At 43.0% G+C, this 20,613-nt stretch overlaps 2 protein-coding genes and 1 non-coding gene across 3 annotated transcripts in view; 2 read left to right on the plus strand and 1 right to left on the minus strand.

The window, feature by feature from the left end:
• PARG (poly(ADP-ribose) glycohydrolase) overlaps positions 1 to 5,015 on the minus strand; it is a 67,813-nt gene extending 62,798 nt beyond the window's left edge. The window contains exons 1-2 of the mRNA XM_048947116.1: positions 4,952 to 5,015; positions 3,579 to 4,643 (exon numbers count right to left, since the gene is read on the minus strand). The gene's annotated coding sequence lies outside the window, so the exon portion shown is untranslated. The remainder of the gene's footprint in view (positions 1 to 3,578; positions 4,644 to 4,951) is intronic.
• TIMM23B (translocase of inner mitochondrial membrane 23 homolog B) lies at positions 1 to 19,116 on the plus strand. The gene is made up of 7 exons (XM_048947123.1): positions 1 to 158; positions 407 to 465; positions 2,291 to 2,384; positions 2,532 to 2,616; positions 7,013 to 7,071; positions 9,785 to 9,895; positions 17,524 to 19,116. The coding sequence occupies exons 1-7, from the start codon at positions 56 to 58 to the stop codon at positions 17,637 to 17,639; spliced, it is 627 nt and encodes a 208-aa protein (XP_048803080.1). The 5' UTR covers positions 1 to 55; the 3' UTR covers positions 17,640 to 19,116.
• Positions 6,169 to 6,365, plus strand: LOC125694264 (small nucleolar RNA SNORA74). The gene has a single exon (XR_007377472.1). It is a non-coding gene; the product is annotated as a small nucleolar RNA SNORA74 (small nucleolar RNA).
• Positions 19,117 to 20,613: the final 1,497 nt, after the last annotated feature.

The following is a 20,613-nucleotide window of genomic DNA, read 5'->3' on the forward strand; positions in this document are numbered from 1 at the left end:
CGCCGCCGTCGCTTTACGGCAGCGCGGAGGTCGCGGCGGCGGGCGCGGAGGCGCCATGGAGGGCGGCGGCAACACCACCAGCAAGGGCAGCGGCCTCGGCGGCCTCTTCGGCGCCGGCGGGGCCGGGTATTCGCACGCCGACCTGGCCGGGGTGCCGCGTGAGTAGCGGCCGGCGGCGAGGAGGGCCGGGCGGGGACAACGTGGCGGGGCCGGGGCGGGGACGCGGCCGGCAAGGCGCCGGGCCCGCGGTGAGGTCAGCGGTACCGGCTTTGTGCCGCTCTGCGGCCGCCCTAGGCTCGATGCTTGTCGCTGTGCTCGCTAACGAGGACCGCCTCCGTTAGCTCCCTTACGTGTGGGGCTGCCGCACGCAGCTGTGTCATCGTGGTCTTTTTGTCTTTGTCCCCAGTAACGGGAATGAGCCCTCTGTCCCCGTATTTGAGCTTGGACCCCAAGTACCTCGTACAGGTGAGATGGACGCTTGTTTCTTTGCATTGAGGATCTTGTGGCCGTGCTGGAATGCCTCAGAATCCCCGCAGGGCAGTGCAGTGCCTACAGCCCCCACGTGGCAAATGGGGGTCAGTTCCAAGTCTGATAAAAGCACAGCGCAATGGCTTCTGCTACAAAACCAGCAAGGATACTGTGTCCATGTGCCAATAGTGGAAGGAGTTCTTATGCCTCTTTCCCCTACTACCAGGCACATGGCCCCAGCTCTTTCACATCTGGGCACTTGGCACATCCCCCCCTCTGTCAGTAATGGCTACTAGCACGCTTGTTTCCTAACACAGCTTCATGTTAGCTAACATCATAGACCACTATGTTGTAAGAAAAACAAATTAATTAAAATCCTGTAACGTTTTTCTTTTTCACTAATATTAACAAAAGCGTGAAGAGAGTCAAGTTAATCCAATAAGGATGCATGCTAATAATTTTATTTATATATGGCTTATATCATCTGTGATCATTACATCTTGCAGAAGTAGTGCTGAAGGTCACCAGTCGTTTAGCATCTGCTAATGTGTGCTTTTGATTCTCAATGCAAAAGTGGAAGGCTCTGAGCAAAGTTAAGGAGATGTCGTTTCTGTTCCTCTTTCACTGGGAGCTGCTGCAGTTAAGGTTACAATACAACAAGCTTATAGGAGTAGGAAACAAGGGATATGCCTCTGCATAAGTGGATTCCCTGGCACAGTTATCTTGCCTGCTGTTGCTGAGTAGTCAAAAATATTAAGTAGTTACTTAAACCTCTTCTCAAAATACCCTCCAAAGTAATCTTGTATTTAAAGAGCACTCATATACTTTCAGAACATGGAGTGAATAGTTCTCCCTGGGAAAGTCAGCATTTTTGTTGAGAATCCTATGCATCTTTTCATTGTCTCATAATAAAAAATTAAAGTGCTTTGGCTAACCTCACCTCTATCATGTGCTGCTTTTCAGCAGGTTTCTCTAGCTCATCATCTTTTCAAACATATCTGACTTATAAGAACACAAGTCAGCTCCTGCAGGAAAAGGGCTGTAAAATACAGCTGTAAAAACTACCAACCTCACATTTTTTGTGCCTGACATCATTATTTCAAATACATTCCATGTTCCTCCACTCCCCATATGTTAAGGACTGGTCGCTTGAGTGCAGCAAAATACTTGATACACACAGTTCTTCCATTAGCATCAAAATAGTGGGAAATCTTAAAGCATTTCTACATCTGTATAGTTTGCTCAGTGAGGAACAGCACTACATAACCTGAAGAGAAAAAAGAAAGAGCCTTTAAATGACAGCAGGTCTCTTGTGGCCTCCCTAAGGATACAGAAATAAATAGTTGCCAAGACCACAGAATAAGAGTTCCTTGGCTTGTTTTCTTTACTATGAGAGTGGTGAGGTGCTGTAACAGGCTGCAGTCCCTAGAGGTGTTCAAGGCCAGATTGGATGGGGCCCTGGGCCACCTGGTCTGGTATTAAATGAGGAGGTTGGTGGCCCTGCATGCAGCAGGGGGGTTGGAGATTCATGATCCTTCCAACCCAAGCCCTTCTGTGACTGGCTGCCTGATATTATTTCTAGAGAATTACGATAGCTGGAAAAGAAAGAGCACCCAAATCATTTCATGGTTTTTAAGTATTCCATTCTTTTTGAAATATAAGACTTACATTTCACATAAATCTAGTGTAGATAACATGTCCAGGAACACTGCTTACATCTGTTCTTGCTTTAGTTCACTGCATGGTTTAAAAAAGCAATCATGGTATACACTTTGTATTTTCCAAGTGTATCTGATTTAAAGTTGTGCTTTTTTTCCTCCAGGATACAGATGAGTTTATCCTACCCACAGGAGCCAACAAAACTCGGGGCAGATTTGAGCTAGCCTTTTTCACCATTGGAGGATGTTGTATGACAGGTAGGTGGTCATATTTTCACTTTTTCCAGCTATTACAACAGCCTTTACCTGTAGTCTTACATAAGCAGCTGTTTAACTTCAGGTTATACACTTTGAGTTTTCTAAGTGCCTACTAGTAGTGTTTCTGTTCTTTTTCCTGCTAACCAGGGGCAGCATTTGGTGCGCTGAATGGCTTGCGACTTGGCTTGAAGGAGACTCAGAACATGGCATGGTCAAAACCTAGAAATGTACAGTAAGTGCTTGACTGCAGAAGTTCAGCTTAGTAACAGTTTTTTTTTTCAGGATGGAACAAAATTAGCTCTGAACGTATTGCAAAACTAAATGTATCTGTGTCTTTAGTGGAGATAAATTGGAGTCCAAATTTGTCAACAATGAGTTTTGAATTGTTTTTAGACTAGAGATGTTCAATAACTGTTTTTCATTTAGTGACAATTATGTCTCCTGACTTATCTTAAATATTTGAGAGACTAAATTAGAGCTTTATTATTTATAGCAATCTATTTCAAAGTCAAGGCAGTGATTGTATTTGTTGAAGTATTCCCAAAAGAAGCAATTTGTTTAGAGCTTTTTTTTTTTTTCCCCTTACTTATCTAAGAGCGAGTTCTCTTTGCATTCCTCAACTTATCAGAACCGGAAGGAAGTTAGAAAGCAGAAGATGTACTTGCCTGGATTTGCATGCTGCTGAGCAAGCATTGCATGGTGTTCTGCGCACCAAGAACCAAAATGACTTCTGACATTCTTGGCAATACCAGGCAAAGTATTTGCAGGTAGTTTGCCTGGTAGTCTAATAACCATATAAAGAAAGAACAGTACTCACTCAACTGGTGAAGGGGATCTCTGGTTATGTAGCACTTTTTGGAAACCAGCTTAAGCCCAAGAGGTGCTTTCTTTACAGTGGCTGGCCCTTACATGAGCCCAGGAGTCCACCCCTTCTGATCACATGGGAAGCACAGATGTGAACAATTTGCCTGTGCTCCCCAGGCCAGCTACAGCCCTTCACCAGGTACTCAATCTTCAGTTCCAGCCATGACCTAGCAGTTGGCCTACATCCTACCCTTTCACAACACGAACAGTGACTGGGTACTGTTTACCCTACAGAGCAGCAAAATTGCTTCTGACAAGTTCTTTGCAATACCCAGCAAAGTATTATTGGAGAATACCAACAATCACATACAGGAAAAAAGTTTGACTCACCCAGCTGGTGATGAGGATCTCTGGGTGCAGAACACTCCTTTCAAGGAAGCAGCTGTTGTTTAGGAGAGGTTCTCCCTGCAGAGGCTAGCTCTTAAATGAGCCCAGGGAAGTGGACCCACAATACACCCCTTGCAGTCATGTGGGAAGCACAGGTAAATTGTCTGCAGCTGTGCTCCCTGGGCCAGACACACCCCTTCACCAGGTGCTCAATCATCAGCTCAGGCCATGACCGAACAGTTCCCCTACAGGTGCATTTGGAGATAAGCTCGTGCATTGGGATCACAAGTCATACAGTCAGTAATTCCCATCTGGAATGGGCATAAGTCAGTGAAAAGATTCACTTGTGCAAGCAGGCTTCATAGTTGTTGCAGGATCACACACACAAGGTTTGTAGTTATTGCAGAATCATAGATGTTGTGCGATTTTTCCCAGATGTCCAGGTTGTTCTTTTCTTCAATAAAGTCCACTACCAGGTGCTACTGAAGAGAACATTACTAGGACTCCTCAATGACATTAGAGCACATCAGAGTTGAGTGACGTTGTTCCTCCCGATGGTCTTACAGGTCATAGATCTCAGGGAGAGTAAAACAACTACTTAACCAGTACCAGAACAAGCAAAATCCATCCTCCAAGGTAAAATATGTGCTATATTACAGTCCTGGGCCAGTATTTCTGCCAGAACAGGGACATGCTGAAGTCATTTATACTTCATTTTTCAGCCCAATATTGATGGTTAGGTGGTTATGTCAGGCACCAGAACTGGGGTTGTTCTGACCTACCAAAGCAACACAGTGTGTTCCCTTCACAATGAAAATCAGGATTTGTATATTGTAATTTCTGGAATACACGTACCAATTACTTGCAGAGTTACTGATTACCACCTCTTCTAGTAACCTCCCCTGCAGTGCAAGCAAGTCAAGCCACTCTGGTCTTATCTGTATCTTCTAAGACCACTTTACCTTTGCCTGTGTCCCTGGCACAAGGTCCTCAGGGGCAGGGAGCAGAAGATTATACAGCATCCCAACTTGGCGTTTCAAGCATGCATCACTCCCCTTGATTTGGATTCTAAGGAGGAAAATCCAAGATGTCTGTAATAAATGCAGGACACTGGGTTGACCATCTCTGCATTTCTCATTTAAAACCCTCAGCATCTCATGAAATCATTTAATCCACCACTGCAGGGACAGGTAACCAGGCTTCAGAGCAATGCCATTTCTGACTTTGAGTTGTAGATACTTTACCCAGAATCCTGCTAATTACACCAAATATTTTGCTGACCAAGAAGCAAAATTCCTTCTGACAGACTGTTGGCAATACTAGGCAAAGTAGTTGCAGGTAGACTAATAGTTGTATTGAAAAATAATGCAACTCACTCAACTGGTGAAGGGGTTTTCTGGCTGCGTAGTACTTCTCCTCAGGAACCAGCCCAGACCAAAGAGATACCCTCCATGCAGTGGCTGGCTCTTATATGAGCCCAGGGTGGCTCGAATCTGAGTCCACCCCTTCTTGTCAAGTGGGGAGCGCAGGTGCAAACAATTTGCCTATGCTTCCCAGGACAGCAACACCCCTTCACCAGGTGCTCAGTCACCAGTTCAAGTCGTGACCTAACAGTTCCCCTAGACAAAGTATAGGATTTTCTGGATCACAGCATCTATGAGTATCCCCAGCATTCCCAAACTGACACCTTATCTTGTTGTTTGAAGGGATGCAGTATACTTACATAATTATTGGTAGTTTAGACACCACTATAAGAAAGCATAAGAGCCTTTAAAGGAGGCATCGCAAACTAGAAGAGTGAAATAACTGAGGGAGACTATTTTCGTTCTTCTGAACTACTTTGGAAAAAGGGAATTTTAAACAAGCGATGTACCATTATTTCACAGTCCAGTCTGTACAGACTCTTCTCCTTTTAAAAGTTTCTGTATTTTCCATCCCTTTCTTTACCATTTGTAGTATTAAAGATAAAACCAGAATACTCCCCGCGATCATTACGACTCTTCCATAGATGAACAAAATTGTACTTTATGTATTCAGAATAAGCTTAGACAACATTTTCATGGAGATTTTGATGGGTCCAGCCCAGCAGGTGGCAGTCATTGCACACGTTGCTGTTCCCTTGTCCTTGCCCTGCAAGGGAAAAGGCACGTTGAGGATTGTCATCACCTTGAATTAATGTATTAATTTCAGTCTTTTCCAAATCAAAGGCAAGGAAGGGAAATGTTTATCTATATCTCCTTTAAATTCATCCTAAATATACGCTTTTTAAAATACGAATTTTGCTGCTATTTGCCTTCAGATACCTTGTGATATTTCATGTGTTATAGTTTTCTCATCAATTCTGAATTGATGGCATGTTGACAAAATGGGGCTGGGGTTTGATTTGAGAAGGAGACTGTCAATACCCTGGTCTCTTCGGTGTTTTCCTCACTTCAAAATGAAGTTCATTACATAACCATGTACCAAGAGAAACAGCCTCTCTTCCTCTCCTAGTTAGGAAAGAGGAAAAGTAATAAGAAATGAAATCAAATGAACTCAGATGAGAAGGGATACAACGTGTAACATTTTCATTGTGTTAAGTGATGAACTAAGCTCCAGCGGTAGTCAGCTGTCCAGGGCAATACTGTGCCTGTGGCGGTGTTACACTGCTGGGAGATAAAAATCAGTCATCTCTTCTGGCTGTTGTCACTGTTCTGGTGACAGCTGATGCCAAGAAGTGACGTGGTGCTTCCCTGAGAGTGTGCTGAGGGTTTCATTTTGCTCTTCAGTGCTAGTCCGGAAGCATACATGCAGAAATATTTAGGGTACCTTACTTCTGCTGTGTGCTCCTTTTCACAAATGGAAATACAGGATTTCCTCTTTCCCACTGATATGAGTTTGTTCAGACTTGTGGTTTCATTCCCATCTCACTCATGTAGGTGTCACCAGGCTCCCTGATACATGATCCCTGTTTTGCTTGCACCTTCTAAAAGAGCACTCTGGCTTTCTTGGAGATGTTACAGTTAAAACAACTCAGTTATATCAATTGTTCTCACTAGCTATATGAAAAGCTGTGTTACAAACAAATTAGTAGGTTTAAGAAGTCATTTGAAGTGATGAGATTCATATCTTGATATGGCACAAGTCTGTCTCAAAAGACAGATTTTCTTAAGACTGGGCAGAAATAAATATTTGCCTTGAGGAGTGCATGCCCTGCTCTTTGCAATATGCATGATGGAGCAGATTATATATTACCAAGTTGTATGCTGTTCCTAACTGTTCTATTTTGGAGGCTTTTTAGTTTGTCATTCCAGTTTCAGTGATAAACATGTAATATAAACACTTCATACCTGCTATCATAAATCCAATAGCATTAATTCTATGGTTTAGAATAATGCCTGACTGTAAAGCCTTAGTAGAGTACTAAAGCTTTTAATATCTTTTTAACTTCTTTACAGAATTCTAAATATGGTGACCAGGCAAGGAGCATTATGGGCTAACACTCTGGGATCTCTGGGTAAGTGAACTTGTCATTTTCAGAGAAAACAATTTATAAGTATGTAACTATGTCAAGGAGAACATATCCTTCTACATTTTCATTTTGACATCCACCAGGAACAATTGCATCTGCTTCTTTGGAATTTGAGAGTATAGAGTATTTCAGCAGAAAGGCCAAAATTGAATTTTAAGAACAAGTAGCCAGAAGCCTCTAATTAATGAATGATATTTCTAGTGCATTAGAAACAAGAAATCTAGCTATGGAATGAAAGCAACAGACAAAAAATTAAAGGTAATACTTAACGGTTAGGAAATTGTAGTTAATTCTACACCTTAAGGCAAAAAGTATGATTTGGATCCTTTTGAAAGAAATAACAACCTAAAAAGAGATTGTGGTTATATGAGCCATTCCCTGATGTCTGTCTCCAGGTAAAAATCAAAATGTTTCTGTGGAAGAAATGTGATATCCACTAAAAAATTTTGTAGTTTTATGGTGTTAGCTTGGGTGGAATAATTGCATATGATACCAACTTCAGGTCTAGACATTGCTTATAACTAGTACAAATTAGAAAAAGAGCAAAGAAAATTATCAAAAGCCCGATGGGAGAACTTCTGTAAACCGAGTGGGGGAGACAGAACAAAAATTGCTTCAGAAAAACAATTTATGGGAACTTCATGAAAGTCAATGGAATAACTGAAGTCCTGGAAAATATAAGCTCTTTGGCTGGTGTTTCCATCCCACCTCCCAGTCAGAAAAAGAATAAACGCTTACTCTGAAAGAACCCTGGAATCACAGAATGATTTGGGTCCGAAGGGACCTTTAAGATCATCTAGTTCCAACCCTCTACTACAGGCAGGGACTACAGGCAGGGAGCCCTCTAGCCCAGGTTGCTCAGAGTTCTGTCCAGCCAGCCCTCGAATGCTTCCAGGGAGAGGGCATCCACAACCTCACTGCACAACCTGTTCCAGTGTCTCACCACTCTCACAGTAAGGAATTTCTGTGAGAAGTGGAGAACTGATGAAAATACGTTGTTTTGAAATTGACCAGTGATGGAACTCAGTGCCCCACAAAGTGGTAATGGAAGATAAACGATCAGTACGTAAAACCAACTATGTAGTCTTACAACCTTACAGTATTTTATATCATAATTAAAAAAAAAATAATGCAAAGCATGGGCTAAATTGCATTTATTACATTTTATTTCAGTCTTATTTCTGAAGAGTAGATTAGCGTGCCAGTTAACTTAGACATCTGCTTTTGAGACATAATGTAGAGACCATGGGATTCTGAATAACTGAGCATGACAATTTTCAAAAATGGAAGCATTTGCCTAGGATTTTTTCTTTTTTGTGTGTGGTGGGGAGGAGGGGGGGGGGCAGAAGAAGGGGGGCTGCGGGAGTGGTATTTTCTGTTCCAGCTCTAATCAAAACATTTCTGGAAAATGGGGATGCAGGAACACTGCAGTTCAAGGTCTGAAGGTAAGTGACACATTAACAGGATTTTTCAGCTGTGTTTGAAGAAAGATTACTCAAGAAAATGTTTGTGCATTCCAGTAACAAATTGTTTCTTTTGTTACAAAGTATGATTTCACGAGTCACAGAGTTAAGCAGAACTTTATATTTGGGGGATTGGTATTAGCTCTGCATCATCCTAAGTACTGGAGAAAATCATTGAAAGAAGCTAAAGAATTTTTGCATTTTATTTCACTTGTGCATCATTTCTGTGTATCAGATTCCTTTTGTTGCTGCAGACAATTTTTGTCATTCTGTTCCTAAACAAAGGCAGCAACATCTTTATTTCAAAGAATGTGTTGAATGTATCTTGTATGAGGGGAATCTTCCTTCCCCTCGTTCATACAACATGCAACTAAGACAGTGAAAACCACCATTGCCTGTCTGGAAAAAGGTGCTATTACTTGTCTCATCAACTTTCATATGGCCACTTGTAGCAGAAAGAAAGATTTTAACTCTTAGCAGATGAAAGATGAAAGTGACACATGGAGACCGTGACATACTCTCCTGTCCTGAGCCTGAAATGTGATTATACCATCAGACTCCTTGGGGCAGGTTTAGGAGGGCTTCTCCTTTGTGCAGAAAGTTTAAGCTGTATATGCATGTATAGTGGAAGTTCACTCATTTCTCTTTTAAATCCTCTTTAGGATAGTTGACAGACTTCTCCAAAGTCTGGGGACAAAGTTCTCCCATTAGACAGAGATGAAGCAGTTGTATATGTCAAATTCCAAGCATTTATGCAGAAACGTAGGCCCTTGCTCTCCAGTCTGTGGTGCCATGTTCTGAATGCTACACCTCCACAACTGGCATTAAATCTTGGTGATTTATGGACAACAATTTGGTCTGTTGTCTAGAAAGTGTTGAGCTGATTAGCTTTGTGCCATCTCCAGAGAGCAGTATAAAGCCTGACAGTACAAAGTTAAATCCTGGAAAGCTTTTAAAAAATTTGAGCTAACAGAACAGACCTAAGCCTCAGCCACTGCTTGATATCATCTGTTTGTCATGTCTTCAGACAGTACTAGATATCATGAGTAAAGCTACTTTATGACCAAACTATGGCTAGAGAAAGGTTATCCTGTAAAACTACTGGGGCTGAAATAAACACCAAAGACATAAAATCTGTGCACAGTCTAACTAGTTACACTGAGCCTTGATTCTGAGCGTGGTGTTTTAGACAGTGGGAATTTTAACTTGAATTTTTTAATACTTTTCCTTCCCAGCTCTGCTGTACAGTGCTTTTGGAGTCATCATTGAAAAAACACGAGGTGCAGAAGATGACCTGAATACCATAGCTGCTGGAACCTTGACAGGAATGCTATACAAAAGCACTGGTAGAGTGACAAAATGTTTTTATTTCTCCTCTTGTGCTTTCTTCTAGTTATTAGGACTTGCTACTTTTCCTGAATACTGTCTTGCTCCAATAATTGAGAGTATAAAAATGGTATATTAGGCACAGAACTGGAACGTAGCTTTTTGCAGTTGCAGCTGTCTTATGAGTGACTTGTAATAAGCTTCATCTTGAAGCAGTCCAGGTGTTCTGTGTATTTCTCATTTCCCTCTCCAACCTCTCCTTCACTATGGAAGGAGATTCCCATTTCCTTGCATCCACTAGCAGACTTGTAGGAGTGTTGATTTTTATTCCTGCTATACCTGAAGAACACAGCTAAGAACAAGCTGGGTATTTTTTTTAGATGATCTCATTGTAAAGCTGAGTAAACATTAGGCTGTTTATTTGGCATATGTATATAACAAACATAATTTGGCTCTCATTATTATTGTTAGACCTTTGCAAGTTGGAAAGAATGCAGCTTAATTCTGCTGGAAATGTTATTTACCTTCTTAAATGCAAGTTTCCCTTCAGCAGTCTTAGTTGTGTGAAAAACAATGTGTGGGTTATGTCTCAGCTACCTGTGAGATATGGTGAAGTTGCATATCTTTTTTCAGGTAATTGAAATTGTTTACTTATACCAAAAAGGGAAAAAAATGATGCTGTCAGCTTCTAAGGTTAAGAACAGAAATGTTAAAATAGGAAGAGACCTTGGCCTTCTCTGAGCATATACGAAGCATTCATCTGGTACAATCTTAAACAGTTTAAGACAAAATTACTTTCCAAATGGGAGTTAATTAAAAAAAAAGAAAGTCACATCTGAGGAGGTGAAAAATCAGGAATTCAAATGGAACACTTAAAGAAGCCTTACGATTGCTTTCTAAACCTGAGATTTTATGGATTTGTATCGTTAAAGTATGCAGAAAGAAGTTCATATATTTGTAAAGCTATCACGTGGGTGTTTGTACAGCTGTTGTGGCAGGACTCTCATCTTTGCACAGTGATCAAGACCAGCAATGTTAGAGCAGCGTGGGTTTAAGCTGAGTTTGCTGGTGAATATTGAGTTGTTTGCAAAAGAGAAGGTCTGAACTTCATCAACAAGACTTCTGCTAACACAGAAGTTATTATTCCAGGCTCAGCAGTTGGAGGGATCATAATTTTTAGAGAATTACTGGGTACCACAGAAAAAAAAAGTGACAGGTTTACATACCTCAGTAAAAGTTAGGCTGTATGATTCACCTGTATGAGGAGATAATTCTGTAATTAACCTTTGTACTTTCGCATATTTTGCTGAGCCTCAGTGTTTTAGAAATGTTCTTCAATATCATCTTTATATATGGAACAAAGCAGCTTGAGATACCTTATTTTTCTATTGATTTAGATTAATTAAAAGCAGCAGTCACTGGCTGGAACAGTCTTAGAAATGCCAACTGGTACATTTAACCTTGCTAGAGCATATAGCTCTCTTGCAATCAGTTACTTAATTGGGACTTGCTGAGGAATCTGCTAGATGGCCATCTACAGCTGGATAGGCTACAGAAAATGTAAGAATTCTATTCTGCCACGACTGCCATCTTGCACTCCAGAAAAAGTTTCCCCCGTGCCTTTCAGAAGTATGGAGCTGGCATTTAGTGTGATCTTTTCTTGGTGCAGTGCAACCATGCGTGTCTGCTTTGGTCACATGCAGTCATCTGACACTAAAAAAAAAATTACCAGAGCACAGTGGAACTTTTCTTTTGTACCATATGATCTGTTGAGGTCACAGTCACACTGATAAAGGTAAGTGTAGTGAATAAATGTGTGTTCATCATAGTGTTGGATTTCTGCTATACCTCCTGCACAGAAACTCAAAAGAAATACATTTTCACAGGCAATGTGAGCAGCACAGTAGACCTTTGTTTTTAAGGATTAGTTCTGGAAGTGAAAAAGATGTTGGCCACATCTGTTGGAAGAGCTTAATTTCAATATTTTCCTTTTTTCCTATCATGCTCTGTTCCTCCTGCTTTTTCTCCCATGCTTCCTTTCCTATCCCCTTATGACAGAGTACCCTTCCTCGTTCAGTACGGTAAAGCTTCTCCCAAAAGCTGTGCCTTTACCCAACATCAATATATGTGTCCAAAAGCTCTGAAATACCTCCGTTACGTCATATGCAAAGGATCAGTTCAGGTCTGCGATGTATTCTAAGCTTGTAACCATTTTATGTTTCATGGAATGCCATGTTGTATTGGCATTAAAAGGGGCAATTTGAAAGCTTGAAACATTTCTGTGAAAACCCTAACATTTCAACAGCAGTCAGAAACTCCCAGGGGCACCCCTCCCAAATCAAGTCCATTCTGTAATGCACATGGGAGGATGCAGAGTTGATAGAGGCAGTGTTGTTCAAGCACTCACATTTTCCATTCCCATCACTTCTCTTTTGTGAAGAGATGAGGAATGTGTTTAAGAAGAAACGGTATAAAGTAAGGCAGGTTTTTTTGTTCTGACTTTCTGGTTCCTTTTTAAGCATGGCACTGATGGAACAGTCACATCAGCAATCCTGCTGTGCTGGAAAAATGCTCTTTTGTGTACTGTACAAAGCCTTCCTGTAGGCTGTTTCTGAAACTGAAGTGATTTGTCCTTTGCTGAGAGAGCGTGAGCAGACAGGAAACAAAAATAATATGAAGACTTTTTGGAGGTTTGTTGCCCCAAACTGGTCCCAGTGTTCACGGTTTTTGTCTTTGCAGAGGTGTTAATCATTACCAAAATGCCAGAAAGGCTTACCAAAAAGGCTTCGAGAGCACCCACACCCTAAATCCAGCAGTTTGCAAAGAGGTTTGTGCAAGACTCCTTAACCCACAGCTTGTGTGTGAGGAGATAAAAAGAATATTAAAGTCTGCAAGTGCTGACTGTGGGAATTCTGCTCTCCTGTGTTCATTGGAAGTGGTGTTACTCGTTGAAAATTCCCTATCGCAAGTGACTAAAGCAGTTAAGTCCCCAGGAGTTCTGACAGACCTCCTTGCAGCCAATCACGTAGGTTGGTTTGCTGCAAGAAGGGGAACGTTAGCATGGAATCCATCTTGGCACGCTGTATGGGTTAGGTCAGCAGGTGCTGTGAGTGGAGTTTGAAAGTGGAGTTGGCCTGGGGAGCTTGGAGACAGCACGCTTTTGCAGATCCATTTGTCCAAGGTGGTCTCTGACATTCTTGCTGGTAAAATGCTATGGTTACTTACTAGCTCTTAGCCTGAAGGTAGCCATGTTCAGTATGAACTCGCTACACCAGACTTTGCACTTCATGAAAGCTGCTCTTGAAGCTCTCAGCATAAATTCCATCCAGAACATTCGGTGTGAAGGATGAAAGAAAGCCCTTTGTGTTCCTGTGTCAGTGCATATGAACTAAAAGTGCTGCAGCTTAAGAAAGTGGAACAGGATTGACTAAAAGGGAGACTGATTTCCTAAGCCTAGAAGGATGGCTTTTCCTTTTAATTAGATACTCTTTATTCTTCGACTTCAGACCAAGGCAGAAGTTAAGGTCTGTTAGATGAGTGTGTTTGTCCTGGAAGGTTACAAAGCACACATACTAACATCATAGAGCAAAGGAATGTTGGATTGCTCTGCACTAAGTATTGATCAGTCAGGAAAAAGATACTGAGCTGGGAGGACCTTTGGTCTGAGTCCAGGTGACAGGCATTGGTTTCTCACCATAGCCTTACAGAGTTCACTAAACAGAAAACTTCAATAACCTTTATCTGAGCGTTACGCAGGCTGTAGATGTGCTTCTTGGTAGATAACTTTTGTTTCCACTGTACAGCAGGCGAGATAGGAACAAAGATAAACTCTTTGGACAAGCTGAATTAATTTTGTTTACTGTGCTGCTGTGCAGTGGGAGCCTGATAGAACCTCTCTTGCCTTTTGCACAGTAGCTGGTACATAATTCAGTGTAAAATAATTTGAAGGGAAATGGATGCTAGCAATAACCAAAGGCAGTACTTGTCATCCGGAGATCTCAGAACACAACCCTTGAAATCAGTGTGTCATTAATTAATTAGGAAGGGCTAAATATTATACTGCTACCAGTAAAGTCTGCACAGAGCTAAAGATCAGTTCTGTGAACTACATTGCAAAGAGCCAAGGGTGCTTGGTTCACTAATTACATTGTGAGCTATAAAGGTGTCTTCCCTCTGGGTTCAATCTATTTTTCTTTAGGCCAGACAAATGTTTTTTTTCTCTTGTTTCTGTCTGAGGAGGGGAGGCAAAGGAAGAAACTGCTAGCAGGCTGCTGCAGCTGTGGCTTTGGCGCCTCTTAATGCACTGCTTTATTCAGAGAAGAGCAAGTAAATGATTTGCTTCTGAACTTTAAACTTCATATCTGTCAGGTATTTAGACATCAGTACTCTCTTAAAAGGCTGAGGTTGCCTTGTGTATGTGAAAAACCAAGTCCTTAGGTCATTTAAGTAACACCTTGTTCCTACAGGCCCTGAAGGAAGTGAAGTTCCCACTCTGAATATCAGAGGGAGAGGAAAAACTAATCATGCGTTAGTTCTTTTGTTGGGCATAAGTAGGTGGGGCTGGGTTTTCAATTAAGGCATCCTAATGTTACCATAGAATGTTCTTGTTTTATACATCCAGGAAATGAGAGCTCTGAAGATACGTTCTGAAAATATGGGCGGTAAAGTCTGAAATGGAAGATTTTGCCCTCGTGTTGAACAGTGTAGGCCATGTTTTTCCCTACTGAGTCAAATTCACTGCATCTGCTGTTAGAATGCATTGAGTCATCTCACGGCGTGCTATGCATGTAAAATGTTCCAGAGATAAAGTACAGTACTCTGTGGTGAAAAGGTGCATCAGCTAAAGCCAAACCAACCACACTGTCACGTAGGGAGCATTAGGTGCTTTTTCAGAAACCCACAGCAGCTTCTCAGCTATCAATCCTGAAAGTTGCCTGATCTCAAAATACCTGCTCTCAGAAGTGTCTGTCAGCTGGGCCTTTATCTCAGCCCAGCATACAGGATGGGAGGCCCACCATCATGTTTCTAGCAGGGTTTGTTGAGGCAGAGTTGGTATCTGAGGGCTGCAGAGGGCGATTGCAGAGGAGGGGTGAGAACTTGGCTATCACGGAAACACAGCTGAGATGGGAGGGGAGAGGTTTTTTACATTTTTTTGTTTATTTAAGAAGCAAGGTGATTTTTTTAGAGGGCTTAACATTTTCTGCCCAGCAACTGGGCTGCGTTTTGCAGTGTATTACTGCTCAGTGTCTGCTACAGACCTGGAGGCTTTTACTTAGATGGAAATCAGTTATGGAAAGGAAAGTTCTTTATGTGGTTTCAGCTTTGATGTATTTTTTTTAAACTAACTCAGTAAGGCACTCATTTTCAACTGCATCATTTCTTGCTCATGAAACAGACAGACTTCCCTTGATGCATCTTCAGCAAAGTCCAAGGGTCCTTAAATTCTGTGCAGGACCTGCAGAATGCTTCAGGCCTGTAGGGTTGATTCTTTCTAAGCTGGGCTTCCCTCCTCCCCTGACTGGCCTCAGCATGTGACAATATTAATGCTTATTTTTTGTTAGGAGCAGCACCAATGGATGGATGGATGGAAGGTGGCTCCACTGTGCATGTTAAAAAGTTCTCCTATAGAACCCTGGCCTCCCTCACAATCAGGCTCCATCAGCCTCCAACCAACCTTTCTTCTATAGGGCAAATATGACTTTAAGGTGAAAGGAGGGGAATAGGGCTTGGAGCTGAAGGGAGGGCCTATAGGGACAGTCATAGCCCCATGCTGCCTCACTTTCTGTGAGGATGTGCCATGTTTCATGCACTTTCCTGTAGAGCTGCATGGTTAAGAGCCCTCTTTTGGAGGTTTCTTCCATGAAGAATTGCTGCTTAGTATAAGCAGCAGAATATTAGGCTAGTGTTTAATTCATTTTTCCCAGAAAAGCAATGAGCAAATAGTATTTTTGCAGGTTTTGCACATGGTATACGTGTGGCTTTCAGCCAGCAGCGGGACGCCTGTGTGTGCCTGGCTGTGTACCCAGCTGTGAGCCCTTCCTTTGAGAAGCTTTTTTTGCAGCAAGGTCAGGCTGAGCTACCAAAGCCACAAGTCTGCCTTTGGGTTCCTGGTTTAGGCACATAGGTGCATAAATGGCTCTTCTTACTGCTCAGAGCTTTACTTGGAGCAGTGAGGGCAGTGACCTCAGCAGGTTTGTATCCAAACCCCCCAGGTCATCACAGTAAGTCTGGCAGTGAAGTTTCTAGAAAGCCACAGCCAGGTGTGACCTCTGTTATGGAGTCCAGGCTCTGCTGTTGGCTCTGCAACTTCCTGGCTGCAGCACATGTCCAGCAGCACGAACAGCTTTAACAGCTCCAGTGAAATCTGTTTGATCTTGCGGCACATATAGGGCTGTCTCAGCCTAGTTGGAGCCAACAGCTCCCTGCCCCACTAAAAGCCTAAATGCAATCCTGTGAGACAGCTTTATGGCCCCTAATGGTAAAAGAAAAGAATAATCATCACTGATTACTGGGATGTGCTTCCTTTCAAGCCTGAGGAACTTTACCAAGTGGGTGCATGGCATCTGGCCACAATCGTGTGTGTTATCTTGCATGCTTAGTTTGGCACCGATAAACAATGCAGAATCAAACTCTGAAGTTCCCCAGTGTTGAGTCACACTCTCAGATGTTCCCCTGCGGTCAGAGTATATTCTGGGAACTTGACCAATGCACTCCCTGCTCCTGAGAAACACAACCGTTCTGCTGTTCGGTAACAGCGGAGGGACAGATGCCTCCCTCCCCTTCTGCCACTGCACATTGCAGTTCACATGGGGTGTGTGAGGCTGTGTGAGGCTGTGGTGCCACTGACTCCCACATCCCAGCCATGCACTGGCAGCAGCCTTACCTGCACTGTGTTTTTACTTACAGAATCCTCAGGTTCAACTAAGTAGCTTTATATATACATATGCATCATTTATTGTCTGCGCTTCTCAGTCTTTGCCATTGCAGAATGACCTTGAAGGTGAAGAATATAAGAATTGAGGATATTATTCAATGCATTGCCCTAGGAAGTTCTTGACTGTTACTGCTTTTTTTAGGTTTGTTTTAATTTAATTTTATTTTATTTTCAGAAGGCTTAAAGTATACCAAAAAAGTAGTGGTACGTTCTGTCTGATGGCCCTCCTCAGTCTCCGGTTCCCAAGGTCACACACACATCACTCCTGTTCCTTTATTGCCATCCTGCCCTTTTTGCATTCAAATCTAGTGACTGTGATGGACATACAGGACTGTTTTTCCCCATCTGAATCCGTAACTGGAGGAGCACTTAAAGCGAGAGGTTATCATGTTTGCCTGGAAACCTCTGCTGAGGAAAGATGAAATAGAAACAGTAGGACTTTGGGAAAGTCATCATTACTTCAGCTGTTCTGTGTGGTTTCTAAAGCCATGGTGCTATGTTAGCAGAAGTGTGACAGAAATCACAGCAGCAGGAGTAGGGTCGGGGTGATCAAGCACCTCTCCTGAGCTTAGCTGTTGGTTTGAGGGGTTCCACAGGCACCCCTTGTGGAAGGTTATTCAAAAAAGCACATGTTGTAGATGCGAACAACTTCCTGGGAGTTGCTGCGGCCATGATTGCATGGAATGGTGTTAATGAGCTTTTCTTCTTTTTCAGGTGGAGTACGTGGGATAGCACGAGGGGGCATTGCAGGTCTGACTCTCACTGGCCTCTACGCTCTGTATAACAACTGGGAGCACATGAAGGGCTCCATTGCCCGACAGTCCCTCTGAGCAGGGCAGTCAGCGCCGGGCAGAGGACACGCTTGCACAGTCACCAATACAATCATTGCGAGATCTGTCTGGTGCCCCTTCCTATTCTATTTACAATTAGTGAGAAACTGAAGGAAGCTGTGCTGGGAGGAATCTCCTGCCACCGTTTAGCTGGATTGGCCCTTTCCTTCCTGCCAGCCACTTGCTGGAGGCAGTGATAGTTGTTGGACCTGCGAGCGGAGCGGCCACCACGACAGTCTCCCTGACATGCTCACCAGCCAGCCCTGGGCCAGAGCCACGCAGCGTGCTGGAGTCCCATCACTGCACCAGCTGTGCTGCCAGGTCCGGTCAGATGAGTGCTGCTGCTGCACAATAAAGGCTCTGTCCATAGAGCCCTTCACTGAGGTCTGTCAACAGCACCTGGGCGGCTGGAGCAGGTGGGAGCCTCCAGCAGCAACTGGCACAGGGCAGGGCTCATTGCTCTTACAGCTCAGGGTAAGCTGTTAAAAGGGATATTGTAATTAATAAAAAGGGTGGTACTTATGCAACACCTTTTCTATGGTTTGCTGTTCCTGCTGCTGTTGAGACAAAGACGTCCTGCATCCAGTGACTTGCATTTACAGTTCAGCTTTGAAGGCCCATTGTGATAGAGTCATGAGGCAGTTGGGTGAGGGGAAGTGCTGGATGGCTGATTGTCTCCTGATGCATGGTGACAGCAAGGCAGGGGCTGGTGCCACTCCCTGACTTGTAACAAATACAGAAGTTGTGTATGGATGGAGAGCAGTAACCAATTACTATTGCAAGACAGCTGTCATTGGGTTATAAACAGCTTGGTGCTCCAGGACCTTACAGCTCGCTCAGCCAACCATTAGAAACCAAGCAATACAAGTACTTCTCCTGCTTGCTCTTACTGGGTTTTTAATTATTAAGTTTCTCTTCCCAATCCCCAAGTAGTTCTTATAGGTTACTGATGAAACAGAGATGTGATGAATCTACGCCTTTACCAGCATTGAAGTGAAACCATGAAATGGTTTATGAAATGCTTGAGAGCATTTTTTGTAGATAAATGGAACAGTAAGTTACAAATCAATTCAGTAGTCAAGATTACTGTTTAACAGCTCATTTCTTAAGTTTGTAATTAAGCAGGCCCAGGACAGGACAAAGGCAAGGGAAAAAAAAAAAACAACCAAGAGAGATACTACTTAATAAATAACCTCCTGATGTAAAGCTTTTGATAGTTATCGTACACTGCACAAAAATAGAGACAAAGTAGAAGAAAGATAGCAGTGCTTTTCTGCTTTTCTCTCTGTCAAGGAGCCTCTCTCCTAAAGGAACTTCACAGTTGCACTCTATTGGCCTTGCTTGGCTGCCAGCTCAAAGCAGGTGCTTTCTGCCAGCATTTAACTAGGTCTAACATAAAGAAAAAAAAAAAACATTTTTTTTTCCATCTGCTTTGTAAATGCTGTTTTTTGTTAAACCTTATTTATGTTTCACTTCATTCAGAGTGGGTTGTATGTTGGTGTTGTGGTATAAGGGCTGGACCTTTTAGCACATACTCTTTAGGGTTGCACCACTTAAGAAACCGTGTCCTGCTTCCAGCAGAAAGGTGAGTTGGGCACCAGCTGTGCAGTGCTGATGGTGGGACATGGGAAAGGTGCATGCAATTTCAGATAGAGCTGCTGTATTCCTCCCCATTGGCTTTGAGGGTTCCTCCCAGTCCATGGTTTTTGGTCATCTTTAATAGGAGTTGTACTCCTGCATGCTCAACAAGGATAGACAAAGGATTGTTGCCTGGAACTGTTTGCTTCAGAGCAGAGCTCTGCAATAAGCTTTCTTTCTAAGGCTGTTAACACCTGTGGTTCCTAACCTGCTTTTATATAGCATGATGCGTAGTTGAGCTATGAAATACAACCACAGTAGCAGCCAGCTCTGCATGGGATTTAATTTGGAATGCTGCAGTTTTCACATGGAAGAAAAAGGGGAGCAGTGGCCATCTAGTAGCAGCAGCATGCACTAACATACATGTCCATATTTGATGGCTCCAAGCTCTCCAAAGCAAAACTGCGTAAACTGTAAGGATTATAGACAGCATCTTTTCATGCTTTATGTGGAAGAGTTGCTGTGGTCACCAGTAAATTGTGAGCAGTCAGCATAAAGCTGTTGCTAAAAAAGCTGTGACCAAAAGAATGTGTGAGGTCAGTAGGAATAAAAGGAAGTTGCACCTGTAGGATTTGGTAAGCACATCGTAGTCCTCCAAAAGAGAATTATGTAAATGTGGGCATAAGGGACCTCCGTGGTCCCGAAGTGCTGTGCTCTTGTCTGCTTGCTGTGCCTGGCACAGCATCTGGTTTTGCCGACAAGTGATGGACACCTTTCCATGCTGTGGCAGCAAGTAAGGGAACCTGAGACAGCAGCTATAAGGAAAGCTTTCCGATTGTTCTGCCGCCACTTTTGTGTGCAGCTCAATGAACAGAAAGGCAAACCCTGCTTCAGCATTCCTTATCGGCAGATGAGTTGTGGTAACAAAGGGGAATTGGTTGAAACTTCATTAGTCACAAGTTGGCAACCTCAACTTCCTCAGTGAAGCAGAAGCTGCTTCTGAAAACATGTGGGGGAATGTACGTCAGGGCAGCAAAAGGATCCAGAGCTCGCAGGTTGTGTTTCCTCTGACTTAACGTGGGACTGAGAAAGGATAGGGGGCAATTCCAGTTTAGGTTTTATCAGATTTTGCCTCTCTGCATAGAGGTATAGCTAGAAAATTTGTGTGCTTTAAATGAAGCTTTGTATACTTGCATACTGGCCTGTGTTGCTGCACGCCAGGCTCAACAGTGACATGGGAGGTACCACAGCCATTTTTAGTACTCTATCGTTAGCACTGGTACTGCATTCCACCCAGGCATCTTTTCCCACTGTGTAATCCCCCTCTCCCTGCCCAGATGTACTGGCCACCACAGGCACACCTCAGATGCCCCATGAGCAGCCCTCGTGTTGGGTG

This window comes from Lagopus muta, chromosome 5 (assembly GCF_023343835.1).
Source record: "Lagopus muta isolate bLagMut1 chromosome 5, bLagMut1 primary, whole genome shotgun sequence".
Classification (NCBI taxonomy): domain Eukaryota; kingdom Metazoa; phylum Chordata; class Aves; order Galliformes; family Phasianidae; genus Lagopus; species Lagopus muta.